The sequence below is a fragment of the Mytilus californianus genome, unplaced genomic scaffold (assembly GCF_021869535.1).
Source record: "Mytilus californianus isolate M0D057914Y unplaced genomic scaffold, xbMytCali1.0.p SCAF_7, whole genome shotgun sequence".
Lineage (NCBI taxonomy): Eukaryota > Metazoa > Mollusca > Bivalvia > Mytilida > Mytilidae > Mytilus > Mytilus californianus.
This window is the reverse complement of record NW_026262723.1, coordinates 97,816,078-97,834,832: the sequence shown is the minus strand read 5'-3', so window position 1 is coordinate 97,834,832 and position 18,755 is coordinate 97,816,078. Positions and strand designations below refer to the sequence as shown.

General features: G+C 31.7%; 1 protein-coding gene across 1 annotated transcript in view; it reads left to right on the top strand.

The window, feature by feature from the left end:
- Window positions 1-8,851, top strand: part of LOC127708822 (UBX domain-containing protein 8-like) — a 46,135-nt gene extending 37,284 nt beyond the window's left edge. The window contains exon 7 of the mRNA XM_052213974.1: window positions 7,243-8,851. Within this exon, the coding sequence (XP_052069934.1) occupies window positions 7,243-7,401 (159 nt within the window). The 3' untranslated portion in view covers window positions 7,402-8,851. The remainder of the gene's footprint in view (window positions 1-7,242) is intronic.
- Window positions 8,852-18,755: the final 9,904 nt, after the last annotated feature.

The window sequence follows — 18,755 nt, the reverse complement described above, 5'->3', positions numbered from 1 at the left end:
CTTTACTTTTGGTTTTATAAGTTCAAAGCTGACATTGAGTTATGCAATGTTTTTAGTACTATTTTGGAATAATTCAGTTATTTCCATTTTGATGATTTTTTTCAAAATTTGGTATATCATTTAGAGAAAAAATAAAAGACAAAAGACATTGACTTTGACCTTTGACCTCTATAATAGTAAAACATTGTCTTATTTGTGTTCCGTCCATAACTTTAGTACCATAGTACTTAGATTGATAAATCTTTTTATGCAGAAGCATCATGAGAATGGGATGTGTCAAATACCAAAATCGAGTCACTTTGACCTTGACCTTGACCCTAGACCCTATGATAGTTATTTGTTTCTGGGGTAAATCTGTTCTCTGGAGAACTTAGGTTAACCAAACTAAGTCAAACCAAGTGTGAAGATGCATAATGGGAAGGTGATTTGTCAGATTAGGTCACTGTGGCTTGGACCTTTGACCCCTAAAAAGTTGATTGAACTTGAACATTGATATGGCTGAAAGCCAAAAATCTCAAAATGTCATCGTCTCAATACTGAACTTCACAGCAGCAACTAAAGTCCATGTACGGGGGTATTAATCCTGCTTTGCAGACAGCTCTAATTTTTTTTTTATTTCAATTTGAACTTTGAAAGTTTCAGGTTACATACTTTTTATTAAAACCGACTTGTGGCAGTGTGCTGGCCTTGAGTGTGGTAGGTAGTGCATTCGCTCCCCGGCCAGGACATACCAAAGACTTTGAAATTTGTATCAGGTTCTAATCCACTATGCACGTAGCGTTAAGGCGTAAGAGCAAAGACTGGGTTGGCCTCAGAGTTAGAATAATGTGTTTGGGTAGGGTGACATATAAATAAGAAGATAACTATCCATCCAAGTCACATGGCTGCTTGTGAACTAGCATGTTAGAAATTCGGCTCAACGTGTCTATCTAGTACAAAAAATGCATGGTTCATATTCATATTACAGTAACATGTTCTCATCCTGAATATGCATTTAATTTGCCACTGGACCTAAACAACCATCCATCATCATCATTTTATTATTAAAAGTCATAAGGTGATCGACTGCTGGATGTTCATTTTTAGTTGCTGTTTATGACTTGATTTCTGTCTTCTTGATGATTATCCCATGTTTAATTTTATTAAAATTATAATACATGTACATGTATACAAACAACTTGGTTGTTTATCATATATTGAAATAAAAAGTTTATTTAGATCACTTTTATTGGTCAATGTCCTACATATCAGTAAATGTTACCTTACTTTATAACCAAGGTAGGCATTTATTTAAAGAGTTCAAGATAACCTAGATCAAAATGTAATGCTATTTAAAGAAAGACAATACTATTATAGGATACAGAAGTTGAAAATGTAAACAAAGTTCCAAAGTTCTTCAGGTCAAAATATAGGCTAAATAAAATTTAACTGTATTACTGTAATGATGTATGAAAAACTCAGGCCAATATGCAGGTGTTTACTTTAGGTTAACCATAACTATATTTATAAACTAATAATCCTTATTTGACTTTTATTTATTTTAAACTGTCAAAAACTATACACACACAATAAAGTTTAAATACATGGTGAATAACTCCTACATGTAATGATATAGTAATAGTAGCCCAGTTAGTATAGATGAAACCCAAGAATAGTTTTCAACAAATACAAATTTCACAAACCAGAAAATCAAGTATTCACAAAGATACAATTTTCTCTAAATCATAGAAATTATGAAAAACCCATGAAAATAAATGAATTGCCAGTTAAATATAAAACCATCTTAGCAATCTCTTAATATATATTGTGTAGTTAATGGCTATGACAATGATGCTTAGCAGTGATTTTGTTTAAAAAAAACTTCATATCTAAAAAAAAAAAAGAATAATTTAACACCTCCTTTTGCCTTTTTTAGGTCAGAAAACTTTCAAATGGTTATCTCATGTCACATCTTTATGTTTTGGGGGATTTATATGAGAAGTTGGTGTTGATGACAAAACTTATTTATAAACATTGTCCCAGACATTTTCCATCACATGCATTCTCCAGTGGCTGTTACATGACTTTTCCTCTATAATAAAGAATAGATAAAAACAATAACCATATACTAAAAGTTTGATTGGAATGTATGGATGTATGGATAATTTGATGTTTCAACATATATGAGCAGTGTATATGGTACAATATCATGACTTGAGATCTCCTACTTGTACATATTTGACTGCCTTAACGTTGTGCAATTGCCTAACAAAGTCAAAGACAGGTTTCTTCTAAAAGGATAATGTGGAGGCTTTTGATGAGATACCCCCCCCCCCCCCCCCCCCAAAAAAAAAGCTAGAAAAAATTTTGCAGTCGTATATTGGTATGACGTTGGCGTCGTTGTCGTCGTCCGAAGACACATTGGTTTTCGCACTCTAACTTTAGTTTAAGTGAATGGATCTCTATGAAATTTTACCATAAGGTTCAATACCACAAAAGGAAGGTTGGGATTGATTTTGGGGGTTATGGTACCAACAGTTAAGGAATTAGGGGCCAAAAGGGGCCAAAAATAAGCATTTTTGTAACTTCCAGACATAACTTGTGTGTTAGTGTATGGATCTCTCTGACATTGTACCACAAGGTTCCATATCACAAAAGGAATGCTGGGATTGATTTTGGGGGTAATTGCCACCAAATTTTAGGAATTAGGGGCCAAAAAAAGGGGCAAAAAACAAGCATTTTTGTCAAGCCTTCGACTTTTGTTGAAAAAGCGACACATAGCGATCCTGCATTCCATTGGTGGCGGCGTCCACAAATATTCACTCTGTGGTTAAAGTTTTTGAAATTTTAATAACTTTCTTAAACTATCCTGGATTTCTACCAAACTTGGACAGAAGCTTGTTTATGATCATAAGATAGTATCCAGAAGTAAATTTTGTAAAAAAAAAATTCCTGTTTTTCCGTATTTTACTTATAAATGGACTTAGTTTTTCTGCCAGGAAACATTACATTCACTCTGTGGTTAAAGTTTTTAAAATTTTATTAACTTTCTTAAACTATCCTGGATTTGTACCAAACATGGACAGAAGTTTGTTTATGATCAAAAGCTAGTATCTAGAAGGAAATTTTTATTAAAATTTTGTACTTGTTTATCCATATTTTACTTATAAATGGACTTAGTTTTTCTCCCAGGTAACATTACATACAGTCTGCAGTTAAATTTTTTAAAACTTTTATTAGATTCATAAATTATCCTGGATTTTTACCAAACTTGGACAGAAGCTTCTTACAATAAAAAAATTGTATCGAGAGGAATATTTTTATTAAATTTTTTCCTCATCTCATTTTTGTTAAGCCTGCGATTAACTGCAAAAGTAGGCGAGACACTGGGTTCCGCGGAACTCTTACGAATTTTTCTAGTTTCATGACAATAACTTGTGTGTAAGTGTATGGATCTTTCTGAAATTGTACTACAAGGTTCCATATCACAAAGGGCAAACTGGAATTGAGTTTGGGGGTATTTGCCTAAAACGTTTTAGGAATAAGGGGCCAAAAATAAGCATTTTTCTAGTTTCCAGACAATAACTTGTGTTCAAGTGTATGGATCTCTCTGTAATTGAACTGCAAGGTACCATACCACAAAGGGAAGGCTGGGATTGATTTTGGGGGTAATTGCCTCAAAATTTTAGGAATTAGGGGCCAAAAAAGGGGCAAAAAACAAGCATTTTTCTAGTTTCAGGACAATAACTTGTGTGTAAGTGTATGGATCTTAATGAAATTGTACTTCAAGGTTCCATATCACAAAGGGAAAGCTTGGTTTGAGTTTGGGGGTAATTGCCCTAAACGTTTAGGAATTTGGGGCCAAAAAGGGGCCTAAAAACAAGCATTTTTTTCTAGTTTCCAGACAATAACTTGTGTTCAAGTGTATGGATCTCTCTGAAATTGTACTGCAAGGTACCATACCACAAAGGGAAGGCTGGGATTGAGTTTGGGGGTGATGAATTATAAGGGGGTTCAATAAATTTTGGGGAGGGATTTTTTTTTCCTTTTTTTTTTCTTTAAAATTTTCCATTTTAAATTGGTTATTTCTGATTTATATATAAAAGCAAATAATAATGATATGGTTTGAATAGGTAAATTAAAAAATTTTGTAGTTCTTTGACCACATTCATTCTGTGTCAGAAAACTATGCTGTCAAATATTTAATCACAAACCAAATTCAGTGCTGTATCAAGCTTGAATGTTGTGTCCATACTTGCCCCAACTGTTCAGGGTTCGACCTCTGCGGTCGTATCAAGCTGCGCCCAGCAGAGCATTTTATTATGGTTTATTCTGGTGCATTCTTGCAGGTTATTTACTGTAGTATTTTTAGCCAATGAGCCACATTCTGATGACATTTTCAGGACACATTGAAAAGGTCTGTTAACTTTGAAAAAAAAAAAATAAGAATTGAATAGAATATTTAAATGTGTAAAAAATTAAGTATGTATAAAAGTATAGAAATTACACTTGTAAAATGGGAGTTGATTTGCATAAATTTTCCTTGTAGAATAATAATTAGAAATTTAAAATGACAAAAATTTGTTGATGAAAGATAGGTATCAAGGTCTTATTTATTGACCTGACCTAGCTAACAGCCACAGCTAGGTACTTACTTAACATGTTTATGCTTATATGAATTGAATAACAGGTGTTTATCACTTCCAGGGTCTTAACTGCAGTAGTTTAAAGAGTGATCATTCATTTTGAATGGAGTGAGGTCAAAAGTCACACTTCTTAAGTTCAAATAAACACCTTGCATATCAATCTATGATGTGTTTATTACTAGACCATTGTCAGGCCATGTCTGTCCATTACATCATAGGATAACCAGTCTTCATGAAATTTACCTGATTTGAGGATTTGAATGACTTTCACTTTTGCCAAAAAAATTCCAGTAATATATTTTCAGGAAATTTAAAACAAGTTAGAAGCTTTCTTTCAGCTTTGATATATTTCATTATAATCATTTCGGTTTTACTGAGACGCTGACATTTTTACACTTTGTATGTATAAATGAATCATTCCAAAGTTACAGGACTATATTGACAAAAACATTGACATTGTTTCCATTTTTTGTCTCGCCTGCGACTTCTGTCACATAAAGCGAGAAATAGGGATAGTGATCTGACGATGTTAAGTTTATGTGATACTTGTAGTCAAACCTTCATATTACAGACTTTCAACATGAAAATCAAATCAATGATAAGTAAAACAGGCAAGACATTTCAGCATGTGCAATTTTGTTAACCAATCAATTGGATCCATCTTTGTGGTCTTTTGGTATCATGCTCACCTTAAGTGCAGAGGTTGAAGGTTGAACTCAAAACCAAAGGTCAAACCAAGGATTTAAAAAAATGGTGTTTGCTTCTTCTAGAAAAGACTGGTAGGCCAACTTTCAGTTTAATTTGTCAGGGTGGCACATGTCTTTCTGCGAACTGTTACTTTTGAGCTAGTATGGTTAAATATTCTGTTGAGTGTGTCAGTTCATAGCAGGGTTCATATTTATTCAAACTGATAGTTCTCATTCTGAATATGTTTGACAGATTACAACTGAAATTAAAAAAAACTTCCATATACCCATCCATTTTCTGGTAATTGGGAACAGTCATTTTATATTTTAATTTGGAAATGGATCCAAACTTGACGGAATCACTTCAAACCGTGCACTTTAAATATATTCAATATATAACACATCATCATATTTCAATGGATTTAGCTACTATTGACTAGACAAGCTGTATATCAAATCTTCTTTCCTAGTCATGGGAGAATAACCACTTAAAACACATTTTTTCAAGAGGTTTCAGACCGCTTCACATGTATTTGCTAGATATTAAAAAAAATTAACTGATGTGAAATTTAAATTTTATTAAATATTTTAAATGACTTGTAAAAAAAGTTGCAAACTCATTTAGTTATATAAAATAAATATACTTTTATAAACAAAATCAGTGTTTTAAAACAATTTAAAAAGACCCTTATGTTTTAAAATGTAACTACATTTGCTAAACACAAGGTGGATCTTGTGCAGCTATTATTTTATTTTTTTTCAGTTTTTTGTTTTTGTTTTTGTTTTTTTTTTAGGGGGGGGGAGGTTCTCCAGTGCAAAATATGGACTCAGCTATTTCCTACATTTGTGGAAATAAGTCTATGAAAGCTTTTTTTCATTTTATATTTTAATTTGGAAATGGATCCAAACTTGACGGAATCACTTCAAACCGTGCGTATTTGTGGACCTGTTGCTTTTTTTTTTACCATTTTGATTTTGGTTTTCCCTTAGAAAAACATCTACTTTGTCTTTCTATTATGAGAAGTGTCTACACAAAATCTTTCACAGTTTGCTTTGAATGGAAGCTTAACAGGATTGCATCATCACATGTGAAGTTTAGTGCAGATAAAATAATAATTATTGTTAATATTTTTGTCTTTGATACTTTGGAAAGGAAAGGGAAAAGGGGGAGACATATATTTTTTGCGTTATAATCCTTTATTTGGGTCTGTTTTAGCATGCTAAATCTCTTGCTTCTGTAATAATCTCCAATCAAAACATCTAAAAGAAAGTGTTTATTGATTACTGAAAGAGATACATCACACTTAATGGAAATAATCTTTATAATATATTTGTTTTTTTTTTAATTATACAGATAACAAAACCCCTTTTACATGTAATGGAGGGTATAAAACTTGATTTATAATAAATTTTGATAAATAAGTACACATATAGTAAAATATTTATCAGCAGGTACCAGGTAATTCTCCACACTTTATCTGACATACTTGAGGACTAGTGTTGCAAAGAGTAATAAATAGGTCTATAAGAAAGTACAGTATGACACAGCAAATACTTTTATCTTCATTTATATACAAACATTTAAATTTTCTACCAGCTAGGATACTCATGTTACAATGTATTATACTGAGTAAACAAAGTTAAGCAACATATATATTAATAAATAAAAAAAAAAAAATTTAAAAATTGCAGAAATAAAATTAATAATCAAGTTTTTGTCGAGTAAAAAATTGCACCTTATATAATTTTTGTTTTTTTAGAAGTATAGTTTATTTTTGAAATATGAAATGAAAAAGATTGTTGCTAAATTTATTGTACTCAGTATAGATAGTAACCCGAAAATAAATGTTTATTGTTAAATATGTCATTATTTTCTGAAAGCCATCATGGACTGAACTGATGTAAATTCTATATTTCTTTATTCTTTTCAGGTCATTCTGGACTACATTACAACACTAGGGTTCAACCAGAGACGATATACATTATGTACAACTTATCCTCGACAAGCACTTTCTGATCAAAGGGAGCTAACTCTAAGTGAATTGAAGTTTACCAAGCGCACAACATTAAATATTGAAGAAATACTATAATGATTTTGAATGTATAAATATTTTGAATTGTTATACAATTGTTTTGGTATAGATTTATGATTGGGCATTCAAAAGAAGATTTAAAAACCTTAAAGTTAAGGCTATTTTAATCATTCAAACACATTTTTAAAACATCATGAAGGCTGCAGGTTCTAAATATTAATATTGGTGAAAGAAAACTGGTATTTTACTGAGGTCTTAAAGTTTTCTAGTAAAAAATACAATAACTAATGGTAAAACCAGTCAGATTCAGTTTTGACACAGTCACAGCAATAACTAATGTTTCTAATTTATATAAACAGTCTTGGAAAATAGGACAGAAATAATTTTTTGGTTAACATTAATAAGAAAATATTGCAATATATGAACTGTGTTAGATAGAAATCAACCTTATGCAAGTGCACGTATACATGTATATGTATAAGACTTTGATTGATTTTGGAATATTCAAATATGAAATAAAAGATGAATTTTGGTCTGTTTTGTAGGGTTCTTATATCACCTTAATTTTCAAACAGTTATAGACTTTGCTAGAGTTTTTTCAACCTGAAATAAGTTAACAGATGTATTGGTATTCATTTGCATAAGGTTGATTTTTATCCGACGCAGCTTATATGTTATGAATATTTCTGATTTGTTTACGTTGTCATGATTGGTGGAATTCATGCAGTCAAATTAAAAATGTCAATTGAACTTTTAGGCATTGTTTTTTTTTATATTCTATTTTTACATATCATATTTATGTATTTAAGAAGAAACAAATATCTACAGAAAAAGAAAGAAAGAAATGGATAAGAGGTTTTTTAGATGATTTAATACCAAAAGTGGAAAAGAGGAATAAAAAAATGAACATGCATTTAAGGTAGAAATGAGGAGAGATAATAACATTTCATCTCATATTTGTAGACTTTTTATAGGCAGAATTATTATTTGACCAAGATCAGAAAAGATGACACCCAAAGGTTGACTGGGGAATAAAGAATGATCACTTTGGTCTTCTTCCGACTGGCAGATTAAACCTTGCCAAAGTGGTGAGTCTGTTTGGCTGTGTGGGATGTATAATTATGTAGCCACATCCCATCAGAATGGGGATATTAAATCTGATGCCTTGTATAGAAAGAGTCCCTTGCAACAACTCTTTGAAGGGTCTGTAGGTGGTATGTTACAAAGCAAAATTTCTGTCCCTATCCAGTATACCCTCATTTTCCAGTGGCACTCCCAATTTTCCCCGACAGCCTATATTGCAGGACCTACCAAATGTATTTATTGTTGATTTGTTCTTGTCCTGAACATGCATGAAATATATGCTATCGGACGTTAAGCAAACATCAATCAATCAGAAAAGATGAAAGGAAGTTCTCTTTAAAAATTGAAGCGTTTTTAAATGATTTTTAGGGATAGGTATTATCATGCCCTGGTGGCTCAGCTGTTTATGAGGGATAGGTATTATCATGCCTTGGTGGCTCAGCTGCTTATTTAATAACTGATCAGCCTGTTTTGATTTTTATACAACCGCAAAAAAATTTTGTGGTCGTATATTGGTATGACGTTGGCGTCGTCGTCGTCGTCGTCCGTTGTCGTCGTCGTCCGAAGACACATTGGTTTTCGCACTCTAACTTTAGTTAAAGTGAATGGATCTCTATGAAATTTTACCATAAGGTTCAATACCACAAAAGGAAGGTTGGGATTGTTTTTGGGGGTTATGGTACCAATAGTTAAGGAATTAGGGGCCAAAAAGGGGCCAAAAATAAGCATTTTCTAGTTTCCAGACAATAACTGTGGAATGGTGTATGGATCTCTCTGAAATTATACTACAAGTTTCCATACCACAAAGGGATGGTTAGGATTTGCTTTGGGGGGTTATGGCTCAAACCGTTTATGAATTGGGGGCAAAAAAGGGGGAAAAACAAGGTTGTCCTGGTTAATGGACAAATACTTTAGTACAAAACATAATTAAAAGCAGTGTAAGGGAGATAAATCAAATACATCATTGAAATTACCTCCCTTACACTGCTTTTAAATTGTGTATAAAGTAATGGTTAATGAACAATTAAGATAATTTAAAACAGTGTAAGGGAGGTAATCCAAAAACAACGTTTTGGTTACTTCCCTTACACTGCTTTTAAATTATGTTTAAAGAAATGTATTGAAAAAGAATTGAAAAGAATTGACACTATATTTTAAATTCTATTATAAAATAGATTAAGTTAGCACTATGTTAAATTTAAATGGGTTTTTATGGTTGCAAACTCCATTGGAAATTTGAATTGAGATTATGACCATATCTTGAGGGAAAGAATTTTTTTTGGGGAAAAAAGGGGGGGGGGGGGTGGGGGGGGTAAAAAGAAATTGTGGGGGGTCAATTTTTTTTCGTTTCAGATTTCAGAAATTAAAAAGAATTATTCTTCAAATATTATTTTTTTTTCAAATTTCAAATATTGAAAAATTTCAAGAAGTAATCTTTAATTGCACAGTATGGTGCATTAGATTTGTAAAATCTTTGACCACATTTATTTATTTGTTATGCCGAATCTAACCGTGTATTTAGATTTTTAATTTTGTGTCCAGTTTATAAATTGGTCTACATTAAGGTCTAAAAGGTCCAAAATTAAACTTTGTTTGATTTTAACAAAAATTGAATATATGGGGTTCTTTGATATGCTGAATCTAAACATGTATTTAGATTTTTGATTTTTGGCCCAGTTTTCAAGTTGGTCCAAATTGGGGTCTAAAATTAAACTTTGTTTGATTTCAACAAAAATTGAATATGTGGGGTTCTTTGATATGCTGAATCTAACCATGTATTTAGATTTTTGATTTGTGGGCCCAGTTTTCAAATTGGTTCATATTGAGGTCAAAAGGGTCCAAAATTAAACTTCGTTTGATTTTATCAAAAATTGAATTATTGGGGTTCTTTGATATGCCAAATCTAACCGTGTATTTAGATTTTTAATTTTGGGTCCCGTTTTTTAAATTGGTCTACATTAAGGTCCAAATGGTCCAAAATTAAACTTAGTTTGATTTCAACAAAAATTGAATTCTTGGGGTTCTTTGATATGCTGAATCTAAACATGTGTTTAGATTTTTGATTATGGGCCCAGTTTTCAAGTTGGTCCCAGTTGGGGTCCAAAATTTAACTTTGTTTGATTTCAACAAAAATTGAATATATGGGGTTCTTTGATATGCTGAATCTAAACATGTATTTAGATTTTAGATTTTTGGCCCAGTTTTCAAGTTGGTCCAAATTGGGGTCCAAAATTAAACTTTGTTTGATTTCAACAAAAATTGAATATATGGGGTTCTTTGATATGCTGAATCTAACCATGTATTTAGATTTTTATACGCCCGTTTACGGGACGTATTATGGTATACTGTTGTCCGTCTGTCCGTCTGTCCGTCTGTCCGTCCGTCCGTCTGTCCGTCTGTCCGTCCGTCCGTCTGTCCGTCTGTCCGTCCGTCGTCAACATGTCGGACATTAACTCAAAAACGCTTTAACCAATTTGCATAAAACTTTGGTGAATTGTTTATATCTATTGACGTGAGCTCCCTTTCGTTTTTTATAATTTTTAGATTTTACGTTTCTGAGTTATGGGGTTTTATTCATTAAAAAAAGGGGGATTTTCCAGTTTTCGGACAATAACTCAAGAATGCTTTCACTAACATTCAAGAAATTGTGGTGAATTGTTTATATCTATTGACATGAGCTCCCTTTCGATTTTTATAAATTTTAGATTTTACGTTCCGAGTTACAGGGTTTTATTCAGAAAAAAGGGGGATTTTCCAGTTTTTGGACAAAAACTCAAAAATGCTTTGAGCAGTTCTTATGAAACTTTGGTGAATTGTTTATATCTATTGATGTAAGCTCCGTTTAGAATTTTATAAATTTTACATTTTACATTTCTGAGTTATGGGGTTTTATTCATTAAAAAAGGGGGGATTTTCCAGTTTTCAGACAATAACTCAAAAATGCTGTCAGCAATTCTCGTGAAACTTTGGTAAATTGTTTATATCTATTGATGTAAGCTCCCTTTTGATTTTCATAAATTTCTAATATGACATTGAGAATTAATTGAACTTTATTTGTTTATAGTCTGAAAACAGATTTACTAAGTATTGCGCAACAGCACAGTGTATTACACAACAGCAAGAAATCTTTAATTGAATATAAATTCAATTCATATAACCAGTTTCAAGTTCTTTGACTAGATTTATTCAGAAACCTATAATATGTCAATTATTTAATTACAATCCAAATTCAGACCTGTATCAAGCTTGAATATTGTGTCCATTTTTGCCCCAACTGTTCAGGGTTGGACCTCTGCGGGCGTATCAAGCTGCGCTCAGCGAAGCAGTTTTTATTTATTTGTGGGCCCCGCTATCAAATTGGTTCATATTGAGGTCAAAAGGGTCCAAAATTAAACTTTGTTTATTAAACTTTGTTTGATTTCATCAAAAATTGAATTATTGGGGTTCTTTGATATGCCAAATCTAACCGTGTTTTTAGATTTTTAATTTTGGGTCCCTTTTTTAAATTGGTCTACATTAAGGTCCAAAGGGTCCAAAATTAAACTTAGTTTGATTTTAACAAAAATTGAATTTTTGGGGTTCTTTGATATGCTGAATCTAAACATGTGTTTAGATTTTTGATTATGGGCCCAGTTTTCAAGTTGGTCCAAGTTGGGGTCCAAAATTAAACTTTTTTTGATTTCAACAAAAATTGAATATATGGGGTTCTTTGATATGCTGAATCTAACCATGTATGTAGATTTTTTATTTGTGGGCCCCGCTATCAAATTAGTTCATATTGAGGTCAAAAGGGTCCAAAATTAAACTTTGTTTGATTTCATCAAAAATTAAATTATTGGGGTTCTTTGATATTCCAAATCTAACCATGTATTTAGATTTTTAATTTTGGGTCCCGTTTTTTAAATTGGTCTACATTAAGGTCCAAAGGGTCCAAAATTAAACTTAGTTTGATTTTAACAAAAATTGAATTCTTGGGGTTCTTTGATATGCTGAATCTAAACATGTGTTTAGATTTTTGATTATGGGCCCAGTTTTCAAGTTTGTCCAAGTTGGGGTCCAAAATTAAACTTTGTTTGATTTCAACAAAAATTGAATATATGGGATTCTTTGATATGCTGAATCTTACCATGTATTTTGATTTTGGACATTGGACCATAATAGGTAAATTAAAAAAATTCAAATTCTTAGACCACATTCTTTCTGTGTCAGAAACGTATGCTGTGTCAAATATTTAATCACAATCCAAATTAAGAGCTGTATCAAGCTTGAATGTTGTGTCCATACTTGCCCCAACTGTTCAGGGTTTGACCTCTGCGGTCCTATCAAGCTGCGCCCAGCGAAGCATTTTATTCATGTTTATATCATAAACGTTTTAATTGTTATCATGACTATATACATTACTGATACTTTGCATATAAATGTGCTTATAGACAAAATATTTGTCAGTTGCCTTTATTTTCCGTCATGATCTGTTGTAAAAAAAAAATGAAAATAACTCATTATAAATTTTATAACATAGTTTAAAAGGACCTTGAAGACTGCATTTTTTTTATTTATTATTTTTATTTCTGTTTCTGCTTCAGAGTTTATTTTAAAACTTCTTATGTTAATTGTTTATCACTAATTACTACAAGTTTATTTTTACTGTGGCTCTCTTATAGTAATCAAAGAATTATGCATAAAGGGTTCCCCAAAGATACTTGAAATTTTTTTCAATTTCCTTGCCAATGTTATGTCTTGTTACATTTAATATAGAGAGAGAATGTATGATTTACTTTTCACTTGACATAATTACATGTATGTCAGAGATATTGTATTTGTCAATGAAGATGTTTCAGTACATATTAGTCTAAAAAAAATCCCCAATATTTTTAAATAGCAAGGTTTCCTTTAAATTATAGCAACACATTCAGAATACATTCAATTATAAAATCTCTTTAGATACCACCATGGTAAATATATAGTATCATTGTGCTAATAAGCCCTGTGTGATTTTTAAACATACATCCTTTGTCAGCATGCAGTTGAGACACAGCTGTATTTATACACATTTTTTTTACTTGAGCACATCTAGTAGATGTGAGCGATATATGTTATTGTTAACATTTGTATGTTGGTGCTTTATGAATCATTAATATCTTAGTTTTCTTATTACATCTTTTCTATTTGTTAAAAAGGTTCAATAAAAGTGTTTTATCTGAATATCTTTTATTTACCAGAGTTATTACTACAGTTATTTCCCTTATACCAGTTCACATGCACACAATTGTGATCTTATGTGCTGTTTACAAAGACAATTCTTCTTTCAATCTCATAGACTACTGGATATACTAGAGGGAACTAAAGTTTATCTATTTATTGCAGGCAACTTTTTCATTAAGGCCCAAACAGGTATCTACAGAAACACAGTTAAGACCTGTAGGCCAAAAAAAAGCTTTAACTATACAATTTCTTATTGCTGTTTTAAAATTACCATATTCTAAATTTTAATCTCTAGTTAAAGATAAGTTATTTTGAATTTTACATTTATGAAAAAATGATATAAAGAATCTTAAAAACTAATTAAAAGAAACTTTTATAAATTAGAGAAATATTGGTAAAATTTTTTAATACATTTGAATTTCCAAAAAGTCAATGTCTTGTTTTTTTTATGTTAGTACAGACATGTATTAGAATAGCATGGTAATACCTTTTGAAACATGTACAGCAACTCAAATATAAAATAAGGAGATGTGGTATGTTGCCAATGAGACAACTATTCACCAGAGACAAAGGCATGGGGGTATAAACAACTATAGGTCTACCTACTACCTTATACAATGAGCAAAACCCATTCCACATACTAGTACATGTAATAGGCTATGAAAGGATCCTGATGACAACATGTGAAATATTCAAAATATAAAAAAACAAACAGCCTGATTTATAGTTTTCTAAAAACAATTATGGCAGACAGATATCAGTGACAACCACTGGATGATAGTCTCCCAAATATTGCAATATATGAAATAAATATTTTTAACATTTCATGTAGTCACATAAAAAATGGCAGATCTTTAAACTTTTGACGCTTCATGTTTACTCATTAGCACTTGACATTTTGTACAGATACTCTTATGAAACTTATATCATAGGTTTATATCAGCAATGTCTTCGTCTTTCTCATCTGTACAAGTGTTGTCAAACGTCCTTGTAGATACCAAGGTCAAATGATATTCATTGTATAACTGTATGATGAGTAGTAAGTCATCCAGGGCTATGGTTTGGTTGGCCAACTTTTGAGTAACCAAAATCATAGGTTGGTTCCCTCCGTAAAATATTCAGTATGCCTTCGGAATATACAAATATTATTGTCAAACTTGTCAAATAACGGCTGGGTACCAGTCTACCATAATCATCACCATTGGGTTTATTAATTGTATGGAATGTGATGTATTTCATCAGTATTATTGGATGAATCCCTAAACAAGCAGGTATAGGCTTGGTGCAGGAAACCAAAGGGGTTTCGTTGCATTTTGAATGCTCATTGATAGCAAAGGAAAGATACATTTTGTTACATGTTTGGTTTTTTTTTCAGAAATATTATTGGGTGAATAGTATAGACCATATGAAAAATTACCATGAACAGTTTTTACTTGCAAAGTATATCTCATTTGCTAATCCAGCTGCCGCAACTATTTGAATAAAGCTTTATATTTCAGAAGGAGGTAGAAGACCTGGATACTTTAAAGCTTGTATACAAAAATTGTGTTCTGAAGTTTGTATGTTCATTGCCCTTGACCTCATTTTCATGGTTGAGTGACTGTTTTGAAAAAAATATTGTTTTTACTCGAATTTGTAATAGGATCTCTAAATTTGGTATATTAGATCCTTGCAATGTCTGCATGTCTGTCAGACAGGGTTTATCCAACGTTGACCTCATTTGTGATCAATGTTATGTTTATCTCATATACTACTGTGGATTCAATTATTTTCGTGGGTACCAATTTTCTTGGATTGAAGAAAACTTACACTTTTGTGGATATTTAATTTCCTGGTATCCAACGAAAAATAATGAATCCACAGTATAGGCAAAAGGTTTACTAAATTTAATGTATGGAATGACTGTAAGGTATGTCCGTCTGACCTTTACCTCATTATCATGATTCATAAGTTAATGTTAAGTTTTCATTGTAGTCTGTTTCTCAGATACTATAAGCAATAGGTCAACCTTACTTAGTATATGGAATGACTACAATCTGTTCATGTCTGTCAGGCATGGTGCATATAACCTTGACCTCATTTTCATGATTCATTAAGGTCAATGTTTATTTTTCATGTTTAGGTCGGTTTCTCAGATATGATAAGCAATATTTCAACTATATTTGGTGTATGGAATGATTGTAAGGGGTACATGTCCATCTTAAAAGGTTTAATTGATCTTAACCTCATATTCATGGTTTATTGTCAACGTAAAGTTTGTTTCTCAGAAACTATAAGCAATAAGTCAAATATATTTGGTGTATAGAATGATTGTAAGGTGTACATGTCCATCTGAAAGGGTTCAACTGACCTTGACCTCATTATCATGTTCATTGGTTAACATAAAGTTTTCGTGATTATGTTGGTTTCACAGATACTAGCAGCAATATGTTAACTACATTTGGTGTGTGTGGAATAATTGTAAGGTATACTGTGATGTATGTCTGGAAGGGTTTATCTGACCGTGACTTCATTTACATGGATCATTGATAATGTTAAGTTAATGTGAAACTTATAGTAAAACTTTTATATCAAATAAATGTGGATAGTGTCCACATGTGGACACAGATGATGCCCCCGCTTGCATATCATATAGTTATAAAGGGACATAACTGAAGAACGGTAAAAGTGACGCTACCCAAATTTGAACTTGATCTGAGTTTTGTGGTAATAAGCATTGTGTATAAGTTTTACAACATTTGGTTGAGACAAACTAAAAAAAATCAGCAATTTTTATGTTTATAAAGGGACATAACTCTAGAATGGTAAAAGTGTTGCCACCTAATTTCGTACTTAATCTGTATTATGTAGTAATAAGCATTGTGTATAAGTTTCATAACATTTGGTTAAGGCAAACTCAAGTTAGAGAACTGAAACAAAAAAATTGTACTTGATCCTTACTGAGTTTTGTGGTAATGAATATTGTGTATAGGTTTCATAATGTTTGGCTGGGGAAAACTTCAGTTACAGAATGGAAACTAAAAAATTTTGCAATCTTTCTATTTATAAAGGGGCATAACTCAATAATGGTTAAAGTGACACTACCCAAATTCAACTTGATCTGTGTTTTATCAGTGGAAGTCTAAATTAAACATTGCATTGTATAAAGCATTGATTGTTGTTGATTCAACTATAATCATGGTCAAAGGAAGATAATTCCAATTTTAAAAATATATTATATAAACTTGATATTTAGAAGAAAATAAAAATTTTGCAATTTTTACTTTTATAAAGGGGCATAACTCTAGATCGGTTAAAGTGACACCACCAAAATTCAAACTTGATCTGTGTTTTGTGGTAATAAGCATTGTGTATAAGTTTCATAACATTTGGTTGAGGCAAAATTAAGTTAGAGAACGGAAACTAAATATTTTGCAATATTTCCTTTTATAAAGGGGCATAACTCTAGATCGGTTAAAGTGACACCACCAAAATTCAAACTTGATCTGTGTTTTGTGGTAATAAGCATTGTGTATAAGTTTCATAACATTTGGTTGAGGCAAACTCAAGTTAGAGAACGGAAACCAATTTTCGGGACGTACGGACGGACGTACGTACGTACAGACGGACAAGGGTAAAACTTAATGCCCCCTCCACTACGGCGGGGGCATAAAAATTTCAACATTAATTCAATCATGTTCAAACAGATGAGACATTTCAGCATATGCATTATTGTGTTATATCTGGTATAGACATTCTACTACATGTAATTTTGTTTGAGAGGGTTAAGTTAAAAATAAATGTGGATTGTGTCCACATGTTGACACAGATGATGCCCCTGCTTGCATATCATATGGTTATAAAGGGACATAACTGAAGAATGGTAAAAGTGACGCTACCCAAATTTGAAATTGATCTGAGTTTTGTGGTAATAAGCATTGTGTGTAAGTCTCATAACATTTGGTTGAGGTTAACTTAAGTAGAGAACAGAAACTAAAAATTCAGCAATTTTTCTATTTATAAACACGCATAACTCTAGAACAGTTGTGTATATGTTTTATAACATTTGGTTAAGACAAACTAAAGTAAGAGAACGGAAACAAAAAATTCAGCAATTTCTATGTTTATAAAGGGACATATCTCAAGAATGGTAAAAGTGAAGCCACCAAATTTCGTACTAAATCTGTATAATGCAGTAATAAGCATTGTGTATAAGTTTCATAACATTTGGTTGAGGCAAACTAAAGTTAGAGAATGAAAACGAAAAATTCAGCAATTTTTTCATTTGTAAAGGGGCATAACCCTAGAACGGTAATCAAACAGCTTGTAAGCACTGAATGGTAAAGATTGCTTTAATTTATCAGTAGGAAGTAAAATTGAATATTGCATTGTATAAAGCATTGGTTGTAGTTGATTTAACTACCATTATGCACGAAGAAAGATAACTCCAATTTTCAAAGAAGACTTTGAAGTATTTTTTAGGAATGAAGGGTAAAAATTGCTTTAATTTATCAGTGGAAAGCAAAATTAAACATTGCATTGTATAAAGCATTGATTGTAGTTGATTCAACTATAAACATGTACAAAGGAAGATAACTCCAATTTTAAAAATTACTTGATATTTAGAAAAAAAAATGAAAAATTTAGCAATTTTTCCATTTGTAAAGGGCATAACTCTAGAACAGTAAAAGTGACGGCACCAAAATTCAAACTTTATCTGTTTATTGTTGTAATAAGCATTGTGTATAAGTTTCATAACATTTGGTTGAGGCAAACTTAAGTTAGAGAACAGAAACAAAAAATTTAGCAATTTTTCCATTTGTAAAGGGGCATAACTCTAGAACAGTAATAGTGATGCCACCAAAATTCAAACTTGATCTGTATTTAGTGGTAATAAGCATTGTGTATAAGTTTCATAACATTTGGTTGAAACAAACTAAAGTTAGAGAATGGAAACTAACTTTGGGACGTATGTACAGACGGACAAGGGTAAAACTTAATGCCCCGGCATAAAAACACTTGAGGTAGCTTTTAATATTTGATTTATATGTTTTTCTTCACCTGTGACGAAAGGTTGGGGCATACTGATTTATGCCTCAGTCTGTCTGGTTACAGAGGGTAGGAGCCTGTTGTTCAGTGGTTGTCGT